The sequence below is a fragment of the Pelophylax lessonae genome, assembly GCF_965119305.1.
Source record: "Pelophylax lessonae genome assembly, chromosome: 2".
Taxonomy (NCBI): Eukaryota; Metazoa; Chordata; class Amphibia; order Anura; family Ranidae; genus Pelophylax; species Pelophylax lessonae.
This window is the reverse complement of record NC_138769.1, coordinates 716,715,307-716,739,701: the sequence shown is the minus strand read 5'-3', so window position 1 is coordinate 716,739,701 and position 24,395 is coordinate 716,715,307. Positions and strand designations below refer to the sequence as shown.

The following is a 24,395-nucleotide window of genomic DNA, read 5'->3' as shown; positions in this document are numbered from 1 at the left end:
TCCAGATGGAATGGCAATCTTCTGTTCATTTCTATACTGACCATACACTCAGCAATTCCGATTCTTTAATTTGCATTTCAGTCAAAGAACTGAAAGTTCAATAAACAGTCGAAGCAACGATCTGCTATTTTCAGTCAAGCACGGGGCAGTCCAATTGAAGAATCCAGTATGGCTTTTATTATATATTTTTTTTTTTTTTTCATTTTAGATAGAGTAAGGGAGCGTGATGAGCCCTGTCAGTTTTTTTTCCCGTCATCTGTGTCCCATTAAGGAGATTTCCCGTCACTTTCTGTTCCATAGCCAAACAGGAAGTGAGAGGAAATCACTACAAATTAAGGGATTTCTTTGGGGACCCTTCAGGTTTATTGGAAGATTTTCCCCTCTAATACTTTCCAAAATGTGGAATTTTCTTTTACTTTTACTTTCACTTTCAGTGATAAAAGTAAACAGGAGAAATGGAGAGGGTGAATCTCCTCCTTAACGGGTACACACACACCGCGATATAAAAAAACGACAGGTAATCTATTCCCTCTCCACTCTTTCCAAAACAAAATAAAACGTTTTGTCTTTAGTTATACTTTGAATTTTTTTTTTTTTTTTATCCCGTTTTAAAATTAAAGTTTGATGGGTGATTAAATTTAATGGTTCTTTCAGTTGCTCTTGCTCGAATTGCCACTTAAATTATTCTGCAAAATTGCCGGTGTTAAAGGTTAAAGTTGGCATATTGCTTGATTCCACTAATGAGTAGAAAATAGAGCGGATGCTCTTAAAACAAAAATGTTTTAACAAAATTCTGCTACTGTTTGGTCAGCCTAAGTGTCCTTTTTTAAAGAGCGTTTTTCAATCCTTTCAGTCACGGCAACATTTTGAGGCAGTCCCGCTTGATTAGAAAACCAGTCCTGATTGTACCAAGTGCTGAGGTCAGGAAAGTGTAATGTGCAGAGAGGTTAGGGAAATGGAAAGTACTGTGTGCAGAGGTCAGGGAAATGTAACATGCAGAGGGCAGAAGTCAGGGAAATGTAACGTACAGAGGGCTGAGGGCAGGGAAATGTAACGTACAGAGGGCAGAGGTCAGGGAAATATAATGTACAGAGGGCTGAGGTCAGGGAAATATAATGTACAGAGGGCTGAGGTCAGGGAAATATAATGTACAGAGGGCTGAGGTCAGGGAAATGTAACGTGCAGAGGTCAGGGAAATGTAACGTACAGAGGGCTGAGGTCAGGGAAATGTAACGTACAGAGGTTGGGGAAATGGAAAGCACTGTGTGTAAGGGTCAGGAAAGTGTAGTGTGCAGAAGTCAGGGAACTGTAACGTGCAGAGTTCAGGGAAATGTACCGTACAGAGGGCAGAGGTCAGGGAAATGTACCGTACAGAGGGCAGAGGTCAGGGAAATGTACCGTACAGAGGGCAGAGGTCAGGGAAATGTACCGTACAGAGGGCAGAGGTCAGGGAAATGTACCATACAGAGGGCTGAGGTCAGGGAAATGTACCGTACAGAGGGCAGAGGTCAGGGAAATGTACCGTACAGAGGGCAGAGGTCAGGGAAATGTAACGTGCAGAGGTCAGGGAAATGTACCGTACAGAGGGCAGAGGTCAGGGAAATATACCGTACAGAGGGCAGAGGTCAGGGAAATGTAACGTGCAGAGGTCAGGAAAGTGTAACGTACAGAGGTTGGGGAAATGGAAAGTACTGTGTGCAGAGGTCAGGGAAATGTAACGTGCAGAGGTCAGGGAAATGTAACGTGCAGAGGTCAGGGAAATGTAATGTGCAGAGGGCTGAGGTCAGGGAACTGTAACGTACAGAGGGCTGAGGTCAGGGAAATGTAACGTGCAGAGGTCGGGAAAGTGTAAGGTACAGAGGTTTGGGAAATAGAAAGCACTGTGTGTAAGGGTCAGGAAAGTGTAACATGCAGAGGTTGGGGAAATGGAAAGTACTGTGTGCAGAGGTCAGGGAAATGTAACGTGCAGAGGGCTGAGGTCAGGGAAATGTAACGTGCAGAGGTCGGGGAAATGGAAAGTACTGTGTGCAAGGGTCAGGAAAGTGTAATGGACACATTGTGGGAGTCAGGATAATGTGCAGAGGACAGGGGTCAGGACGATGAAACATACAGGAGTCTGGGAGGAGTGTGCCTGGTAGTTGCTTTATAATAGAGTGAGTTTGTTAGTGTATCCAGCCCCTGATGATGTCCGATTGGATGAAACGCGTAGGGAAGAGTTGAATACACCGATGGAGTGGCAGTGTCTTGGATGATTCAGTGGCGACACATGCAGGGGTCAGGAATGTGTAACGTACAGAGGGTGGGGGTCAGGACAATGTAACCTATAGAGGGCAGGGATCAAGATAATGCAACGGACAGAGTGTGGGATTTGGGAGTAAAAATAACACACACACTCACCGGCACTTGTGGAAGTTTAACAAACCAGCAAGCCAAACAGCCAAGGCCCGCAAATCTGAAAGACCTTGTATAGATGGAAGCCCTGTCAGTGGTGACAATGTATCACTAGAGGGCTTCGTTTTAAGGTAAGTCTGGCATAATGTGCTAGCATACAGCGCATTAGGACATTATCCTACAGAGGCCACATTTTTTTAATTTCTTTTATTTTTGTATGGTTTACTACCGCTTTAAAGGTGGTCACATTGCCTTGCAGGGTCCTATGGAGAGCCATTGTAGCCAGGCTTTCATGTGAGCTGTCTGGAGAGGACTATAGGATGATGGCAGCGCTGTCATGACCAGGCAGCCTGAGATAGAAACTGGCTCCAGATTTGGTCAGTGATGGGGCATGCATGAGTGTTGGCATTAGGAATGATGGCACATGTAGTCCTAAGTAGGGGGATCAGGTGAGTTGTGATGATGATATGAGGCTGCGCTCCTCAAATGGAAGTTCAGGGAAGTGGCGCAAAGGAAACCAGAGGCTGCAGCTTTAAAAGGATGGTAGTGCATTTTTGGACCTATTTGGAAGTAATTTTTGTCCTGTGCAACATTTTTCTATACTTCTATTTTTGGAAAAAATTTCAAGGCTTCAGTACCTCTTTAAAAGTGCTTTATGTGTTTCAACAATCAGACGTATGCTTTCCCAGTGCATGGTGTGAATGTGCCCTAAGGGAACGGAATGCTTTTGGTGCACTGACTATTTGAAGGTGTCCTTGTGTTTTGCAGGATTTTCCATTTAAAATTAAACAGCGCCACCCCCCAGAATATGTGCGTCAATTTCCTCACCTGCGCTGCAGGACCAACACGTTTGGATCCCTACTGAGAATCCGCAGCGAAGCCACAGCAGCCATCCAGGAGTATTTCAAGGTAGAGTGTTATGTGTGTATGTATTGTGTGTGTTATATATGTGTGTTAGTTATGTGTTCTATATGTGTGTATGTGTGTATTCTATGTGTATGTGTGTGTGTTATGTTTGTCTGTTATATGTGTGTTATGTGTATGTGTGTATTGTGTGTGTTTGTTCTATATGTGTGTTATATATGTGTATTGTGTGTGTTTGTTGTGTGTTTTTATATGTGTGTGTGTGCCTATATATAATGTGTGTGTGTGTGTGTGTGTTTTTATTTATATATATATATATATATATATATATATATATATATATATATATATATATATATATATATATATATATATATATATATATATTTGTATGTGTGCGCCTTTTTTTTTTTTAACATCTGATTTTGTGTATTGTGTGTAAAGGCTTTGTCAAATCTTGCTGTTTGCATTTGAACGCAGCGCTACTCATAGGCATGTGTTCAAATACCAAAGGCTGACCTCCTTTACCTTCATTGCACATAGATCCCAATAATACTTGTTGCATTGGAAGAAACGCAACTTCAAACCACAATCCTTAATGCTGGAATAAAGTAGAACTATGGCCTCCCATTAAAATAAATATTCCAGCATGTGCTGTAGTTTCTAATTCCGGTGGCGGCGGGCATTCTTTCAGGACTGAGTGGCACTCCTGTATTGATGTGTAAAGCCAACTCACTCCTGTAGTACTATGAGCCCAGCCTGTGTGAAGGTGCGCCCCCTAGGGGTAATGTTAGCAGCTGCCTGGGCTCACAAGAGATGGGTAACATGACAAAGTGCTGTGTTCTGTCTGGGGAGGGCCGCCAGCGCTGGACTGAGGAGGAAGCCAGAGCATGGAGAGTGTAAGGCACGCCATCAGCTACAATTTTCTGTTCTGTAACCGGGAGTTGTCAGTGTTGATGGGGGGAGGGGGGGGAATGCCTCCCGCAGTGCTATTGTGGAGCCTTCCTCACCATCACAATTTGTTCAATCTAAGTTTATTGAAAAATATTTTGCATACGAAATAATCCTACACAAAACGGTACTTGCATACCTACACCAATATAACAAACATGGAAGTAAAACAACAAACTATGATTTTTTTAAGGAGCACCTGAGGATACAAGTTCTTATAATATACAATATGTAAACCCCCCATGGAGAACATAATGCATGTGTTATATAGGCTGATATTGGTACACAAGTGAACCAGTACAGATTCATAACTGTACAATAGATATATGGCACTAAATTCTGTCTTGGGGCCCCCCCCCCCATACCAATCAAAGTAATGATCAATAATATATTGGTCTTTAACATTAGGCTACAACTCCAAAGAAGATACTACTAGCACAAAAAAAATCCCCTTTACAGAGAAAAAGAATAAAACTCCAAAGAAAGAAAAACAAAACCGCAGAGGTGATCAAATACCACCAAAAGAAAGCACTATTTGTGGGGAAAAAAAGGACATCAATTGTATTTAGCTACAGCGTTAAACGACCACGCAATTGTCCGTTAAAATAGCACAGTGCTGAATCGCAACAAATGGCCTGGTCATAAAGGGGGTAAAACCTTCCGGGCCAGATGTGGTTAAGGACTTCCATATGAGTGAAGTATACTGGTATAGCAGAGTGTCAGTGGCACAACTGGGGGCTGAGAACATTGGCTATCCAAGGCTCCAAACAAGATAATAATGCTTGGAAGAAACTGACAAAAAGCCATTCCAGATGGTCCTCGGCCTGCCAATGTCATCCCACGTGTGAAAATGCTTTTAAACAACATTCAGACCTCCTAAATGTTCTTTAAAAAGTAATTATATTTGAAAACCGTGTCAGTTTTTGTTCTATAATACGATCTTTGTAATACAAATAATTCTCAGTAATTCTTAGATGCTTTTCCTAAATGTCACCACAAGATGGCGCATTTTGTTCATTAAACGCATGCATGGTGAGTGCAGCAGACCGAAAACTGAACTGTATGTCCAAAATAACTGCATTCATGTTTTCATCAGTGGTGCAATTTAACCGGTTGCCGACCGCCGCAAGTACATTTACTGCGGCGGTCAGCCCCGGCCAGGCAAAGTGACGTAGGGGTAAGTCACTTGCCTGTCACTGACTTGTGAGCCAATAGCGGGCGAGCGCGCGCCCGCTCCGGCTCGTTCAATGACAAGTCAGTGCGTGTGACCGGCGGACCCGATCATCCGCCGGTCACTCGTGATCGTCTCCGGTGAAGGAAGAAAGGCAGGCGGCTAATGTAAACAAACCGCCTGTCATTCTCCCCTGTGTAAAAATGGAGATCATACGGTTCTACTATGTAGGACCATTGATCTTTGTTTTTACACAAGTAGCCATGTCCCTTCACAGTTAGAAACACGCCCCTAGGACACACTTAACCCCTCCCTCTCCAATACAGTTAACCCCTTCCCTGCCAGTGCCATTTTTGCAGTAACAGTGCATATGTATAGCACTGATTACTGTAGTAATGTCACTGGTAACCCCAAAAGTGTCAAAAATGTCAGTCAATGGTCCGATCTGTCCGCCGCAATGTTGCAGTCCCGCAAAAAAAATCGCAGAGACTTCCGGTTCCGGCGCCCATGGAGAAGGAGTGATCTCCTCGGCTCCCGCTGCACCCGCCGCTAATCTATATATAAATCCACGGCCGGAGGCTGTTCAGAGGGCGCCCACACACACCATGACCCCCCCCCTACTGATCCGGGGACCGGAATGGACCGCTTTATTGAGCGCCAGCGCTCCCAGCCAGGAGCTGTCACGGAGCGGCCGGAGACCGCCACCTCCCACATAGCAGCTGACATGGCTGCGGCTGCACGTGCAGGGAGAGAGGAGGGGGGAATCTCTCCCTGCCTCTCTCGCTTCAGCCTGGTCCCCTTCAGCCTACCACTGCTCCTGGAGGTGATTCAATGGACCCAGCCTATCTTAAAATGGCTAAGGCAGTGGCAGCAATTCTCTCACCCACCATCAAAGCAACTATTGAAGCGACAATGCACCAGGGACTACAACAGTTACAAAAGGAGCTTTCAGCTCACAAGCACCAGATCCAGGAAGCTAAGCAGCGGATTTCCTCCTTGGAGGAAGAAACCCTGATGAATAGGAAAGCTTCGCTCTCCCGCAAAGCGCAACTGACACCTACCAAAGAATCCACTAAGAAAGGACGCTTTGGTGATCCATCCTCTCAGAGAGCCATCACCTGACCGCTGGACAACCCGCCCTCTTGAGGGACTTCGTCCACCTTCCTTGATCTCAAGGTTCCCTTTTCTCCCTGGATCGTCAGTTTGCCCGACAGCTGCACGAGCTCTGACTGCCTACGCTACTACATCTCCTCGAGCAGCTATACCCGCCTGATTACGGGCGAACAGGTTTGACTAAAGTTGTAGTTTATTGTTATGCTGGTTTGTGTATCTGCATTGTTGATGGTAACTTTTATACTGTCTATGTTGTACATTCATGGTCTCCTTGCACACTAACAGGTAGTGCATGGATAACTAGCCCCCTAGCGTGCCTCCTTGCTTCATGGTTTGGTAACTTAGGCATTGGGGTTGTGGAGCCACCCTTGTTCACTCCCTTCCGCATGGTGAAAAAAGTGAAGTCCTTACTTCGCGCTCCCCCCACGGGGACCCCGAGTCCCCTACTCCCCTGTTATTCACTTCACAGCCCCTTTGCACTGGCACCCCCCTGTTTCTTCCCTCCCTCTCTCACCACCCCTGGTACCTACTCTATATCTTGACGAATACGCTATGAGACTACCATTGAGATCCCAAATACTTAGCTACCGATTTCTGCCTATATAGCTACCATGGCCACCCTAAAGATCATATCATGGAATGTCAAAGGCCTTCGCTCCCCAAATAAGAGGATGATGATTCTCCGCCATCTTAAGAGATTAGGGGCAGATGTTGCACTCCTGCAGGAGACTCATCTTGCGGAGGGCGACTTGTGCTTTTTGAAGAAGCTCTGGGTTGGCGAGGCAGTGTGCTCTCCGGCGGCAGGCCGCAAAGCCGGAGTAGCCATACTGATACACAAAAATCTCCCCTGCGAAATGTTATCCACGGTGCATGATGACATAGGTCGCAGAGTGACAGTCTCACTCAAACTGCCATCCCGCACCGTGCAAATCTCCAACATTTACGCCCCTACACCTCCTTCGCCAGAATTCAACAGAGACACCTCGACCTGGCTGCTCCAAAATCCTGCACCCTTTCATGTCATTGGGGGAGACTTCAATGATGTTATGAATATACAGAAGGACCGGAAGCAATGCAGGCCGAGACCCCCCACACATGCTCAGACACGGTCCACGAGAGAAACCGCACTCAACTCTATGTCAGCTGCCCTACATCTGGTGGACTCTTGGCGCCTTAGTCACCCCACTGACAGGGAATTTTCATTCTATTCCCCTCCACAGGACTCCATGGCAAGGCTGGACTACCTCTTTGTTACTCCGGAATTGGTAAAGTCCATCCATCACACCGATATCCATAGTATTGCCATTTCCGACCACTCTCCGGTTTCATTGACCCTATTAGTGGCCCCCTCTACTGCCCCCTCTAATAGTTCCTGGAGACTCCCTGGGTTTCTCTTAGATAATGACGATTTCCAACACCATGTCCGTAAGTCCTGGGAGGACTATGCTTCACTGAACCAGGGTCATTTGGATGACCCTGTTTTATTCTGGGAAGCAGGTAAAGCGGTCCTCCGGGGAGCCATCATAGCGTACACGGCTTCATGTCGCAGATCTCTTACGCAACACTACAGCGAAGCCAGTGACCGTCTCTGCAAGGCACAACTAGAGCTCACCGTCTCCGACTCCCCCGATCGTATTGCTAACTGGCATTCTGCCAAGAGGCAATTTGATCACTGGGCCGAACAAATGGAGAACACCAAACGCTCGCGATTCGCAGCAACACTTTTTTTAGATTCAGCAATAAGCCCGGCAAATTGCTCTCCAGACTGATTAAGGGCCCCCACCGACCAACGCACATCTTAGCTCTGAAGGACAGCTCTGGGACCCGGACACACACCCCACAAGAGATTAGCGACATATTGGAGGATTATTACAAAGCACTTTACAGTAGTGACCCCATAAATCACGAGTCTGCCCAAGCCTTCTTAAATGCCTTGTCCCTCCCCTCCCTCTCTGTCACGCAATTGGAACAGATTAACGCCCCAATCACTTCAGAAGACATTAGTAAAACCATTTCTAATATGGCATCTCATAAAGCTCCGGGACCTGATGGATACCCACCTGAATTTTATAAAACGTTCAAGGACACTCTCTTACCCACGCTCACTTTGCTCTACAGCGTTATGTAGCAGGAGGGCACGTATTTGCCATCGGGCACTCAAGCATACATAAAGCTGTTAGCCAAGAAGGGCAAGGATCCTACCTTACCCGGATCGTACCGCCCAATATCCTTACTGAACATTGACGCGAAAATCCTGTCCAAAATCATAGCATCCAGGATTGCCCAAGTTCTCCCTACGCTCATCCATCCTTCACAGGCAGGCTTTGTCAGGGGCAGGTCAGCAACGGCAAACATCCGCAAAGTTATAGCGGTACTGAAACGCGCTAAAGCCAACCCCACTGCTCAACTCGCTATTGTTACACTAGATGCCGAGAAGGCTTTCGATAACATCAATTTTGACTGGCTGTTCCTGTCCCTGACAAAGCTGGGCTTCTCTGGTAGAATTTTGAGCTTTTTGAAAGCCTTGTATGCATCCCCCTCTGCACGCATCATCACCTCATTAGGTATGACGAACCCCATATCACTCCACAAAGGGACGCGTCAAGGGTGCCCCCTGTCCCCCGTACTGTTCAACATGGCCATGGAACCTCTTTCCAGGTTTCTACTCTCCTCTGCCCCCATTCATGGGATCACTTTGGGGGAGGAAGAGTTGAAGACCGCCCTCTTCGCGGACGATCTTTTACTTTTTACGTCGCAGCCCAGCGGTGATCTCCCTATAATCTGCTCCCTGCTAGAAGAATTCAGGACCATAACAGGACTGAAAGTTAACTTTGATAAAAGTGAAGTTCTCCCTCTAACCCAACCAGTAATTGATCATTGGGACCCCTCTCTCCTCTTCCCGCTTACTCTCAACCACATTACCTATTTAGGTATCAAGATAGGCAGACTCCCCTCGTCCTTATATCAACTCAATTACGTCCCTCTGATAGAAAAGATTGTCAGGGAACTTGAGATGTGGATGACTCTGCCCCTGTCGCTCTTCGGAAGGTGCCACCTGGTCAAAATGGTTAGCTTTCCACGCTTGCTATATCCGCTTCAGACGATCCCTATTCTCCTTAAACATAAAGATGTCCGCACTCTAAACAGAGCCATAGCCTCATTTCTTTGGAATAAGAAAAGATCTCGCATCTCCATTGCCAAACTGCACCTTCCGAGGAGCGAGGGGGGAGCTGGCCTACCTAATGTCAGGCTCTACAATTTGGCATGCCTCCTACGCTATGGCCTGGACTGGCTTACAGAGTCCTCTACCTTTTCCAACTATGCTCTTGAAGCCAATGTGGCGCGACCGTTGAAACTTTCTGGCATACTCCATAGCAAACTGCAATCTCTCCCAGACTCTCTCCGGCACCATCTACTCATCCGGGATACCTTAATCGCTTGGAGAGAAATAAGGAAGCACCTCGGAGTACCGTCCTCTATTTCAAAACACCTTCCGCTCCATGACAACCCATCCTTCCCCCCAATCTGGAGACTATACTCCATACCAATTGTGGGCACGTAAAGGTCTCACCTCAGTCTACTCTTTTATCCGGCCGTCCGACTTTTCCATCAAACCATTCTCAGAGCTTGCTGCGGAATTCAACCTGCCACAGTCTCATCTTTTCTACTACCATCAAACAGTCTCCTTCATCAAATCTTGCTCCTGTAATCCTTCGAAGAGTTTTCAGACAACATTTGTGGATGACTTAATTCACCGGAAAAATTACTCCATCTCTCTCATCTATGGCCAGCTTGTGATGCACACAAATAAGATCACAGTGGAAACGTTGTTCGATAAGTGGGGCTCCGACTTCCCTCAAACGGACTTGGCTCAGAACATTCTGAACGGCTACCTAAAATTGAGGAACTATGTACTAGCCGAAACATGGAGAGAAACCCAATTTAAGTTGATCCACAGGGCTTTCATACCAGCCTTCTACAAGTCTAACCCGGGTACTACTGCTACCTGCCCCAAGTGCAATGAAAACAGGCCGACCTTGGCTCACAGATTCTGGCATTGTCAGGTGATCTCGGTGTTCTGGGACCTTGTGTTGGACTTTATCCATTCTGTCCTAGACATTCGCCTGGAGAAGTCTCCACATTTTCTGCTTTTCGGTTGTGAAGTTCCGAGCTTGGCTACAGGGTCCTCTAAAAGGACGACTGCACCGACTCCTCAATGGGCATACCTCTGCGCCTTGGCAGCCAGGAAAGTCATACTAAAGACCTGGATCTCTAACGTCTCCCCCACAATCTCTATGGTATGCAACGACTTCAAAGCCCTACTCTATATGGAAAAGACTGACCTGGAGACCAGGAAATTTCTCTCCACGGAAAAATTTTTTGCTAGATGGCGGTCATTCATTGAGCGAAAATTTCACGAAGATGAAAGGGAGAACTTTAATGACCTCATTCCAGTATACAAAATAGTGTAACTTTTACAGCCAAAAGGAGGTCACACCAAATATTGATTTGATTTAGATTTTATTTGCATTTTGCAGATGGATAAAAATAAACAATTTAAAATATATATTTCTGAAAGCATTCTTACTTTACAGCATTTCTTCACACCTGCCTAAAACGTTTGCACAGCGCTGTACATGTAAGGGCCTTGGATATATTTATACATGTTAATTAGGTCGCCTTTGAGGAGTCTTTTATTCTGAGATTAGCAAGTCTGAGACGACCCATCATCTCTAATATAAGGCTACGTTCACATGTGGGCGTAGCGGATCGCGGCAGAATCACCGCGATTCTGCCCGCGATCCGAAAATCATTGCAAATCGTGGGACGCCTGTGCGTTGCCCGTGATTTGCAGTGGCACCCCAAACGCTGGGCGATGTTGGCATGACTTCCGCCTGCTGAATCGCGGTAACATCGCGCAAACAAAATCATGGGACACATGATGCCCCAAGAAGCTCTTGTATCTTTTTTGGGCGTCATGCGTCCCACGCTTTTATTTGCGCGATGTTAACCCGATTCGGCAGGCGGAAATCGCGGCAACATCGCACAGCGTTTGGGGTGCCACTGCAAATCACGGCCATCGCACAGGCGTCCCGCGATTTGCAATGATTTCCGGATCCGCTACACCCACATGTGAACGTAGCCTTAGGATAAATGGCTGCTATTGAGCCCTGCCTAGTTCCCGTGCCTATAAAACGCAGGGGATCGAAAGCTGAAGTTTAATCCGCTTATATTTCGCTCCCTTGGTTCCTCCCTCATCAATATGCTCATGGCATTTTTAACCACTTTTCGACCGCCCGCTGCAGAAATAGCGCGGTAGGCTGGCCCACCTGCGCGAACCGCCGTAAGTATAAGCCGGTTGCGTGTCTGCAGCTAGGAGGTGAGCGTGTGCCTCCGACAGCGCTCTCCTGCCCCCACTCGACAGCGTGGACACCGATGCACGGGGCAGGCAACTCCAATTGCCGCTGGCCATCCGTGATCGTTCCCTGCTGAGAGAGAACGGTCGGCTGTTGTAAACACAGCCCACCATTCTTCTCCCTAGAATGATCACATAGTGCCTGGGATCCTTCTATATAGGAACACAGGTCTCTATGGTCATTTTACAAGCCCTGCCCCCATACAGTTAAAAACACGCCCCTAGGCACACATTTAACCCTTTGATAGCCCCTGGGTTAACCCCTTTTCTGCCAATGGCATTATTACAGTAAAAGTGCATATTTTTAGCACTGATTACTGTAGTAATGTCACTGGTCCCCCCAAAAGTGTCAAAAATGTCAGTTAGGGGTCTGATCTGTCCGCCGCAATGTTGCAGTCCCGCTAAAAATCGCAGATCGTCGCCATTACTAGTAAAAAAATAAAAATAACATAAATCTTTCCCGTAGTTAGTAGACGCGATAAGTTTTGCGCAAACCAATCAAAATCCACTTATTGCGATTTTTTTTTTTTTTTTTTTTTTTTTTTTTTTTTTTTTTTTTTTTTACCAAAAATATGTAGCGGACAACAAATTGGCCTAAAATGTTAAAAAAAAATGTTTTTTTATTTTTTGAGAATGTTATCCACTTGCCGCCCGCCCACCGTCAAATGACGGCGGGACGGTGCGGCCATTGTTCTGGGCGGGCGTCATATGAGGTCCGCCCATTCAGGCAGGGCAGGCGCGCGATCGTGTGCGCGCCGCCTTGCACTGTCGGTGGCGGCGTGTCCCCGGGACACAGCGTGTCACCGGCAGGGGTGAAACAGCCAATGGGCATGGCTGTTTCCCACCTGATCGGCTGTGTTTCAATCACACGGCCGATCACAATAGGAAAGCCCGGAAGAAGACCGCGCACGCGCGATCATGCCGGTGGCTCTGTGTTCCCTAGGAACACAGCTAGTCACCGGCAGTAGTAAACAGTCACTGACAGTGGCTGTTTACTATGTGATCGGCTGTGAATCCATTCGTGCAAACAACGCATGACGCCCAAAAAGAGTACAAGAGCTTCTTTGGGGCGTCATGCATTGTTTGCGTGATGTTACCGCGATTTGGCAGGCGGAAATCACGGCAAAATCGCACAGCGTTTGGGGTGCTATTGCAAATCACGGGCAACGCACAGGCGTCCCGCGATTTGCAATGATTTCCGGATCGCGGGCAGAATCGTGGTGATTCTGCCCATGATCGCTACGCTCACATGTGAACATAGCCTAAAGTGCACCTGTCACCAGAGACTGCCATCAGTACCGCCATGCACCATCGCCTGTCACCTGTCACCCCATCAGTGATCGTCACCTGTCACCCCATCAGTGATCATCCACAGTCAACCGTCACCTGTCACACAGCCCATCACAGCCAGCATGTCAAAACGGATGTACAGCAGCGAGGAGGCCCTTCAGGTCCTCTCCATGACTGATGAGAGCACCGGGGAGCTCTCATCAGTATCCGAATCCAATTCCGATCCCCGATTCGGAATTTGACATCGCTAATAGTAGCGGATCGGAGATGGACTCGGACTATTCCTTTACACTTTCCTTTTATAGAATGTATTTTGGGGTGCAATTTTTGCTATATACATGCAACCACTTACCGACCGCCTAACGACTATATGCGTCGGCCATTAAAAGCTAAATACTGGGGTTATGGCAGCAGATAGCCCCCATAACCCCGGTATTTTTTTAAACGGCGGGCGGTCGGCTTTCAGATAAGGGTGGTCCCAGTGGCAGATTCGCCCCCCCCCCCCCCCCCGCGTCCCAGACGTTTTCCCAGCTTACCAGACCCGCCGGCACTCGACACTATGGTCTTGGAGGACCGGAGCTACGTCAAAAGTCGTTGCCTAGCAACCGGTTTAAAGGGCCGCATTTTTTTTTTCTTTTTCAACAATTTATTTATTTATTTTTATTTTTTAGTGTAGTTGTCAGGTGTGAGGTCTTTTTGACCCCAGATCTCACAATATAGAGGACCTGTCATGCCTATTTCTATTACAAGGGATGTTTACATTCCTTGTAATAGGAATAAAAATGATCAAAACATTTTTTTTTTTTAAAAACTGTGTAAAAATAAAAAATTTATAAATAAAATAAATGCATATGCGTGCGCGCAGAAGCGAACGCATATGCAAGTCCCGCCCACATATGTAAACGGTGTTCAAACCACACATGTGAGGTATCGCCGCGATCGTTAGAGCGAGAGCAATAATTTGAGCCCTAGACCTCCTCTGTATCTCTAAGCTGGTAACCTGTAGAAATTTTTAAAATGTTGCCTATGGGGATTTTTAAGTACCAATGTTTGGCGCCATTCCGTGAGCGTGCGCAATTTTGAAGCATGACATGTTGGGTATCTAATTACTCGGCGTAACATTATCTTTCACATTATGGAAAAAATTAGGCTAAATTTACTGTTTTCTTATTTTTTAATTAAAAAAAGCGTATGTGGCTAAGCTGTGTAAAAGTGTTACACATGTGGTATCACCATACTCAGGAGGAGTAGCAGAATGTATTTTGGGGTGCAAGTTTTGCTATGTACATGCTATGTGTTGGAAATATTTCATAAATGGATAACTTGGTGTAAAATAAAAAAATGCATTTCTCTTACGTCCTCTGACAGTCGCCGCCTCCTCTAAGTCATCACTGTTGGGTATTGACTTCCGCTCCGCAGGAGTAGCTAGGCATAAAGACTTAGTCAAAAGAACAAAGGCATTTGCATATACACACCCATGGGGGCTGTCCCATCTGGTCAATACCCCCCTGCAGTGACCACTCCCAACTCAGTTTTAATCTGCCTAGCGTCAGGAGTAGTTAGGCTTCCCTGTGCTGGGGCTACAGTCTCAGCCTATCTAATCTTTTTTTATTTGATTTTCTTTTAAAAATGTCAGTTTTTTCTTACTTTACTAGCTGTTTATTTTTGTCAGCTTTAGTTTTAGTCGTTTCTTCGGTTGAAGATGGATCATGCGGTGCTGGGATTCGGACTGGCCGCCCTGGGTCTCCAGGGCAGAGGGTCAGATGGACCCCCAGCCCGCCATCGAGCGTTCAGCTATGGTTCGCCCTGGCACTATGAACGACCCATCCCTGTTCGCAGCAGGGATGCAGCCGTGAGGTGGCTACCTCACAGGACACATCTGCGATGCTGCAGTGCAATGTCCCTGGCTAACGGCATTCCCTGTCAGATGAGGACAGCGGCTTTCCGTTCATAGAGGCACCCCACACCATCTGGTACAGGTAAGTACTTCTGTGTGGGGACTCTGTCTGGGGTGGCAGTCTGTGTTGCTGTATGTTCCCCATGTCCGTGCCTGTGGGACTCCCTGATGCGGTCCCTGCGGGGATCGCTTGTACATGTGCTGCGGTGCTATGTGTTTTTTGGGGTCCCCTTCTCTGTGTCACTTCGGTGTTGGTGGGGGTGCAGACTGTGTGTGTGTGGCGACCACAGCGGGTGAATCCGCGCGGTCCGCCATTTTTAAGTATAGGCAGGCATGTTGGGCTTCTTTGTGGGCTATCTACATGCTGTTTTTGGCGCCATTCACCGCCATTTTGCGGTAACCGAACGATCGTTCCGACCGCATGTTCGGCGGCCATTTTGGCGGAGCCTTCCATGCAAATCCTGTGGGGCAGCCATTTTCCCTGAGTCATGCAGCCTATACGTTCAGCCTACTCTAGCAGCAAGGAGCAACACTCTGCGGGGCTCTGCAGGTTATTGCTCCCAATATTTTTTTCTGTATTGTCATTCTAGCTCAGTTTTGTCTTCTCCTGTTTGGGGGTCTTTGTCACTGTAGCTGTAGTGGTGGGCTGCAAACTCTGCAGCGCTCTTAAAGGGGCAGTACAAACTTTTTTGTACTGTTGTTTGTCATTTGAGTAATAGATCTCAGGACAGAATATTTCTCCCCAACTCTGGTGGGGGTTCCCAGTTCTCCTGTGGCCCCTCTGAGACCTGATTTGGCCGCTGTAGTGGCGTCCTTGGTGTCATTCATGGAAATGCTGATGGCTGAACGTGCTGCTAAAATAAAGGCTCAGATTGTCTCTCTCCTCTGATTCAGATGGTGATATGGCTGCTGCTGCTGCGAGCGTGCCCTTTTCAGGGTCTCGCTCATCCTTGGACCTGCTGGGGTCTGAGGGGAAGGCAGAGGTGGAAGGGGTTGATACCTCTTCCCCGGGGTCGCCTGAAGAGCGGTCGACCATGGATGAAATAATTTTTTGTTAAGGAAACACTACATTTGGAGGATGAGCCCAGTCCTCCGGGCGTTGTGTCCTGATTTGGGACGCACAGGACACAACGTTGTTACTGAAATGTGGCGCAAGTTAAAACGTCCATTCCTGGTGCCTAGTCGGTTCAAATTGCTTTGTCCTTTTGCACCGGCTGCGGAATCATGATGGTGTGTGCCTCCACAGGTAGGAGGTGTGCCTCCTAGGCAGGCTGCTCTATTTTATGCCCACATGGGATGCTCAGACGATAATTGCAAGAACTGATATTCAGCGTATAAAAAAGGTGGGACATGCTGGAGAGTAAAGAGCTTATATGATGCTGGATGTCCTCCAGACTGGAAATGAAGCGGGCTCTGTCTGAATTGCTGCAGCCCACAAGTGAAAAGCTCTCTGTGCAGTGAAATCAGAGCAGGGCTGGGACAAGGTCATCCAGTGTTAAGGGCAAAGATGCCAAAATGCGCCCCCCCCTCCTTACCTTAGGGTTAGGTTTAGGCCACCCTCCTTGCAATAAACCTTTGCGCCCAGGGCAGCCAGCCCTGAATCAGATTAAGTGATTTCAGTCCAGGAGAGGATCTGGTACAACTGTGCAAGGCTGCAGGGAAGGCCGGGGGTCAGATGTGAATATGTGATGATGCACAGGGATTTCGGTGAGTTGTCGCTGTGATGCCGGCTGTGTTGGGAGAAATTTCCAGAATGTGACTTTACACCTCGGTGCCCAGCACCTACCTTATCAGGATGAAAATGCCATCTGAGGTGTGGTATAATTGAGATTGGTCATACACACAAGCCGTGTATTGGGGTGAAAGGACTCTCCCCTTGTGTATGCTGTACCTCTGGCTCTAGGAGGGGACCTTGTTACCCTATATATCAGGGGTCTTCAAACTAAGGCCCTCCAGTTGTTCAGGAACTACAATTCCCATCATGCCTAGTCATGGCTGTGAATGTCAGAGTTTTATAATGTCTCATGGGATGTGTAGTTCTGCAACAGCTGGAGGGCCGTAGTTTGAGGATCCCTGCACTATAGCAACCAAGTATCCAGATATCCACATTTTCCTTTTTTTCAGGAGCTATTTGGTGATCCATTTTATATCTTGTATATATTTTTGATGGTGACCACCTCTGCTCGACATAATCCCCGGGACATGATATGCCTTGCCCTTGACTTCATGGGAACAACGGTCTTTAAGGTCTCTTTGGCCCTTAGGAAATCTTGGTGCGAAACACGTTGGCTTATTGGGGCCCTATAGACTGTGCTTAATAGAGACCACTGTTACCTATTTGGTATCTTGTTTTAGCGTTCCCACAGGGTGTGTGTTTCTATACATTTTTTATATATGTTTTATATGTAATTTTTTTTTTTTTTTTTTGTGAATTAATAAATATGTTTTTAATATGAAAATACTTATTACTCGATTTGTGACCATCCCTCCCACATTGGCCCTTTAACCACTTGCCGCCCGCCCTATAGCGGATTGACGGTGGCAAAGTGGTTGTATTATCTGGACTGTCCGTCATATGATGTCCAGCAGGATAATGCGCTCTGAGCGCCCCTGACTCTGTCACACCGCATCTCCGATCTCGGTAAAGAGCCTACTGACGTAGGCTCTTTACCATGTGACCAGCTGTGTCCAATCACAGCTGGTCACATAGTAAATAGGAAGAGCCATTAATCAGGCATGAGTAGAGGAGAGCCGATCTGTTGCTCTCCTGACGGGGGGGTCTGTGCTGGTACTCAGAACCTTGATTACCAGTGCAGACCCTTGGGGGGGTGCCACTAGAACCACCAGGGATGCCCACCCATGGCCCTGAGGCTCTGAGGAAGAGGCTTAACCTTGAAACGCGTAAGCCTTCACGATTTCAGGGGACGGCTAACCCTTGGATCTCTATGCTGAGGACTGTTTCTTGTATGATGTGCTTTTATCAAGAACTCGTTTGTGAGTATTTTTAAACTTTCTTTTTAACAAAGGATAATGCACTAGGCTGGTGCGCCCCTGTGTTTGCTTGTTGTTTCCACCAGGGATGCCCACCCATAGCCACCAGGGATGACAATCAGGGCTCAGGGAGCGTGACAATGCCCTCCCTATCAGTGCTGCCCACCATTGCCATCTATCAGTGCTGCCCACCAGTGCCCATCATTGCCATCAGTGCTGCCCACCAGTGCCCATTATTGCCCACCAGTGCCGCCTATGAGTGCCCATCATTGCCATCTATGAGTGCTGCCCACTAGTGCCCATCATTGCCATCTATCAGTGCTGCCCACCAGTGCCCATCATTGCCATATATCAGCGCTGCCCACTAGTGCCCATCATTGCCATCTATCAGTGCTGCCCACCAGTGCCCATTATTGCCCACCAGTGCCGCCTATCAGTGCCCATCATTGCCATCTGTCAGTGCTGCCCACCAGTGCCGTCTATCAGTGCCCATCATTGCCGATCAGTGCTGCATATTATTGCCACCCCATCAGTGCCTTCTCATCAGTGCCTCCTCATCAGTGCCATGTCAGTGCGGCCTCATCAGTGCTCAGTAAAAAAACGTATCTATTTACAAAATTTTATAACATAAACTAAAAAAAAAAAAATTTGTGGGGGAAAAATGACATCAATTTGGTTTAGGTACAGCATTGCAATTGTCATTCAAAATGCAACAGGGATAAAAGCTGAAAATTGGCCTGGGCGGGAAAGGGGTGAAGGTGCCCGGTATTGAAGTGGTTAAAGTCCCACTGCTCTTTAGGATTGTGTTTTTGGGGTTTCCTATCGGGATGATGGCCAGTCAATCACGGTACATTGTTTAACTTTACACCTCAATTCTCTCTCTGCCTCTAGAGCCATGGTTATATTCACATCCACACCCCGATAATCACCTCCAATGACTGCGAGGGCGCCGGAGAGCTCTTCCAGGTCGAGGTAGGTGCTTTTCTTTTTTTTCTTCTTTAGGGGAACCTGTGGCCCCTGTAGTCTGCGCTTTCCTTGTCTAGGTTTCATTATTCAGGGAATAATGAAAAACATTCTTTAAACTGATTTTTACTAACTAGAAATCTTTTTTCTTTTTTTTTTTTTCTTTCAAACTTTACAGTTTCTGTCGTATCTATTATTGTGTTTTTTTTTTATTTATTTTTTTGTGTATATATTGTATATTTTCTTTAAACTTTTATTATGGATTATAAATTTGTGGTGCTGGTAATTTTCGTATTGGGACTGCAAGGAGCACTGAACTGTAGAGGGACTTTAACCACTTCCCGCCCGCCCTATAACAGATTGAAGGCGGGAATGTGGTTGTATTATCCTGACCGGACGTCATATGACGGCGGCAGGATAATACAGATCTGGGCGCCCCCCAGGGGCGCGCAGAGCGGCGATCGGTGATGCGAGGTGGCAGCCAGACACCCTGCATTTTCGATCTCGGTAAAGAGCCTACTGACGTAGCTCTTTACCATGTGATCAGCCATGATCAGCCATGTCCAATCACGGCTGGTCACATAGTTGATCGGCTTTCCTTAGTTCGTGCCTGACAGGCACGAGTAAAGGAGCGCCGATCGGTGGCTCCCCTGAAGGGGGGGGGGGGGGTCGGCACTGGTAATTAGATCATTGATTACCAGTGAAGACCCTCGGGGGGGGGGGGGTGCCACTAGAACCACCAGGGATGCCCACCTATGACCCCAGGGATGCCCACTATGGCCACCAGGGATGGCAATCAGGGCTCAGGGAGCCCCCGATTGCCCGCCCCATCAATGCTGCCCGCCAGTGCCCTCCCTATCAGTGCTGTCCACAAGTGCCCATCATTGCCATCTTTCAGTGTCGCCCACCAGTGCCGACCGTCAGTGCCTATCAGTGCCTATCAGTGCCCACCAGTGCCCATTAGTGCCCATCAGTGCCCATCAATGCTGCCTATCGGTGCCTAGCAGTGCCGCCTATCAGTGCTCACCAATGCTGCATATCAGTGCCACCCCATCAGTGCCTCCTCATCAGTGCCTGTCAGTGCAGTTTCATCGGTGCTCATCAGTGCAGGAAAAAACTTATTTATTTACAAAATTGTATAACATAAACAAAAAAACTTTTTTTTTTTTTTTTTTTAAACTTTTCGGTCTTTTTTTATTTGTTTAGCAAAAAGGAAAAAACCCAGAGGTTATCAAATACCACCAAAAGAAAGCTCTATTTGTGGGGGGAAAATTACACAAATTTGATGTAGGTACAATGTTGCATGACCGCGCAATTGTCCTTCAAAGTGCAACAGCGCTAAAAGGGGAAAATTGGCCTGGGCAGGAAGGGAGGAAAGTGCCCTGTATTGAAGTAGTTAATGGCCTCAAAGTTTCTTGTATGGCCGGGTTCACACTTAATACGGATGCAGCAGGGTCCGGTGCCCAATGTTTTGCCTGAATTCTGACCTGAAACTGAGCCAAAGACACACACAGGACCCCTGTGCAATCCGCACCGCAGCCACCCCGGAGATAGGTGAACTGGCTCTATTGAGAGCCGGCCACAGTCTCCTGTCATGGGAATTCCGCATTCCAATTCGCACTAGTGTGAACCCAACCTAACATACTCTGACTCCACCCACTTCCTGTAGCATGGCTCCAGTCTCCAACCACCCCTTTACAGCATGTCTGCAGTCTCTGACCATCTCCTCTAGTATGTCTGCAGTCTCTGACCGTCTCCTATAGTATGTCTGCAGTCTCTGACCATCTCCTCTAGCATGTCTGCAGTCTCTGACCATCTCCTCTAGCATGTCTGCAGTCTCTGACCATCTCCTGTATCATGTCTGCTGTCTCTGACCATCTCCTCTAGCATGTCTGCAGTCTCTGACCGTCTCCTCTAGCATGTCTGCAGTCTCTGACCGTCTCCTCTAGCATGTCTGCAGTCTCTGACCATCTCCTGTAGTGTCTCTGCAGTCTCTGACCGTCTCCTCTAGTATGTCTGCAGTCTCTGACCGTCTCCTGTATCATGTCTGCAGTCTCTGACCATCTCCTCTAGTATGTCTGCAAAAAGGCTGAACTCTGCACTCTGTATGCAGCACACCCCTGAAATGTGCACTATGTACACAGCGCACCCTCCAACTTTGCACCTAGCGCACTCCTGCATCTGTACTCTGTGTAACAACCCCCTGCCTCCAAACTCTGGATTTAATGCACTCCTGATATTTATTACTTCTTTAAGACTCTTCCATTGTTAGTGAAATTTGACCACACTCACTAGTTGATGTAGTTTGGAGGGTGTGTAGGGAAGGGGGGGGGGGAGAGAGGGGAGTTTTTGGGAGGTCATGGTTGGGTTCCTGCACCTATTTTCTGAGAAAAAAAAAACCCTGCTCATCACCCATGAGAGAGCATTTGTGTGTAGTGTATGGGGGGGGAACTGTATCTATTCATCCCATCCCTTCTATGAAATGTATTGAAGATTTTAATTCACTTTCCATTATCAAATGAAAAGTGATTGAGACCTTCAGAGGTCATTGGTTTCTGGTGAGGTAGCACTTTTCTCCCAGGTGATGGAGCACTTGTATTGGAAGCCATTTCACAATATTCCTTAAATGCACGGTGTCTTTTGAACTTTGTATTCGTTGATGAGGTGTAGGGCCTACTCTGTATATTCTATCAGGTAACGGGACTGCATTTTAACAAACATTGCTTGTTGCAGGCTGGGAATAAGGACCCCGCTTCAGGAGACAATGGTGGATTTTTCGGGGTTCCGGCATTCCTCACTGTATCGGGCCAGCTACATCTGGAAGTTATGGCAGGGTAATGCTATGTATGTGCGTTCTTTGTATGGTGCGATCATTTCAAAAATAAAGGAAAAGTGCAGCGCTCACAAAAAATTGATTTAAGTATTGTGAAAAATATATATAGAATCATAAATAGATAATAAATTCACATATAAAAATTGGAATCAAATATGAAAAAAATTGGAATCAAATGTAAAAAAAAAATTACCGTAAATTGAATATAAAAAGATTGTGCGAAGTGATCCAAAAAACCCCACAAAGATAGCAATAATAAATTATGAAAAACCCATTTGCGTATATTTATACAGTGAAAAGATCCAATGTATATAATATAAAAAGTATGAATAGATCAAAACAATCCCAGAAAAGTACAAAAATAACAATGATAGATCATGAAAAGTCCATTTACATGTGACAATAATGTAATATTGAAGCAAAAAAATGTGTGTAGAAAGCACCACCAGTCCCAGCATGCATGAAGGATATTCTCCAAAAGCAACTCCGCTATGTGAAAAAACACCACACCAAACACTGAAGAGGATGGCAGCTTACCAGAATCAGATGGCCCCACACTTAATGGGAAAGCCAAAAAATGCCAAATAGATATCCCAGAGATTAGCACTTATTCATTCGACCAAGCCCTCAGAAAGCATGAGGGTTCCAATAGATGTGGATAGAAAAAGGCTCATCGCGTAATACAGTGAAACCAAATCATTTTATTAAAAAAGAATTGCACTTACAAACATCGAGGATAAGAAAGCATGTATCCTATGTCAGAAATCCAGATGTAACATCAAGCTGCAGCTTACATAGACAAAAAAGACCGGCCGGAGTAGCGTGGTGACGGCATGCCTGGTCCCATCCAACGCGTTTCGTCACAAGGTTGACGTCGTCAGAGGCGATAATTTCAAAACCTTTTTGGGAGTGTCACTGAAGGCAATCATTCCAGTTTATGGAATAGAACACATTCTGGTATCCAACTTCCTTTATATCAAGATTGCCACTGGAGGCATAGCTTTCTCTGATTGGACGAGGTGGAGAGTTGGGGAAGTGATGTCATACACTGCACCTCGTTCAATCAGAGAACTCTTTGCATCCGTTCAGAAAATGCAAAGTATTCTCTGAATGGCTCCAGTGCACAGCGGCCGACCTCCTGTGTTCACAATGCAGCAGGGCAGCTGCTCAGCACAGGGCTCGGAAGCCAGCGGGGATCACTAGAGTAGCGGTGTCTCCTACAGAGATTTCCAGCTTTTAAAGGGATCCCACAGATATTGTCCAAGCTGGACCAATGTAACTACGTATAAAATGCCATACCTGTAATTCTAGCAATCCCATGTATAGATCTCTCAGGTTTGATTTCAAGTATAACTCTAAAATGAAAAAAAAAAAACACAGAGGGCACACCAGCCGATCGCATTAACTTAGCGACAATTTATTGTTGTTAAAATTGTTGCCCCGACGTCCCTTTTAACCACTTGCTGACCGCTTGTTGTAGCTTACCGCTACAGTGCAGCTCTGCTGCGCAGGATCACGTACATAAATGTGATTTGCAGTTCTGGGTGCGCACGCGCCCCCCTGCCTTGGCTGTACAGCACAAGCCGATCAGCAGGTCCCAGCCAATGATTTATGGCCGGAAACCTGCTAATCGGCTGAGCGAATGACCAAAGAGAGCCCTGCGTAGGTAAACAACACAGGGCTCTCTACTGTCAGTAGTGATGTGCTGGGTTTTTTTCTTCCTGCAAAGCAGGGAGTAAAAACTGGCAAATTGCTTAGTAAAACAGCACACACAATAAATATTGTAAACCTATAGTAAACACAAGTGCACATTTTAACCTCTTAATCATCCTAGATGCTAATCCCTTCCCAGTCAGTGTGATTAGCACAGTAACCTGCATATTATTAGCACTAATCACTGTATTAGTGTCACTGGTGATGTCAGTGGCAGTTAGTCAGTTCCTCCCCAGCATCAGTTAGTGTCAGATTGTCCGCCTCAATATAGCAGTTCATTTATAGGTCCCTGATCACCACCATTAGTAGTAAAAAAATAAATAGAAATTCCAGTATATATCCTAAAGTTTGTAGACGCTATAACTTTCATGCAAACCAATCTATATACACTTTTATTGGGATTTTTTTTACCAAAAGCATGTAGTAGAATACATTTTATCCAAAATTTATGAAGAAATGTGATTTTTTTATTTTTTTTTTTAATTTTCATTGGATATGTTTTATAGCCGACATTAAACTTTTTAGTTTTTTTAGTAAATTTTGCGGTTTTGTCTTTGTTTATATTGCAAAAAAATTAAAAATCCTTAATGCTTTCACCTGACAACTGACCTCCTGCTAGCAGGGCTAAATGTAGAAAAAAAACAATACAGATTGTGCATCCCTGCAACAGTGAATGGGCTGACAAAAGCCCAGGTGCCAGGACGCAATTTCTAGTCACCATGGCGACAATATGTTTTATAGCAGACATTACATTTTTTTATTTTGCGGTTTTGTTTTTGTTTATATTGCAAAAAACAAAAAA

General features: G+C 46.3%; 1 protein-coding gene across 2 annotated transcripts in view; it reads left to right on the top strand.

The window, feature by feature from the left end:
* The window catches only part of NARS2 (asparaginyl-tRNA synthetase 2, mitochondrial), a 178,679-nt gene that overhangs the window by 10,521 nt on the left and 143,763 nt on the right, over positions 1–24,395 (top strand). For both annotated transcript variants that reach the window (XM_082245293.1, XM_082245292.1), the window contains exons 4-6: positions 3,160–3,300; positions 18,976–19,056; positions 21,781–21,881. In XM_082245293.1, coding sequence (XP_082101419.1) covers positions 3,160–3,300; positions 18,976–19,056; positions 21,781–21,881 — 323 coding nt within the window. The remainder of the gene's footprint in view (positions 1–3,159; positions 3,301–18,975; positions 19,057–21,780; positions 21,882–24,395) is intronic.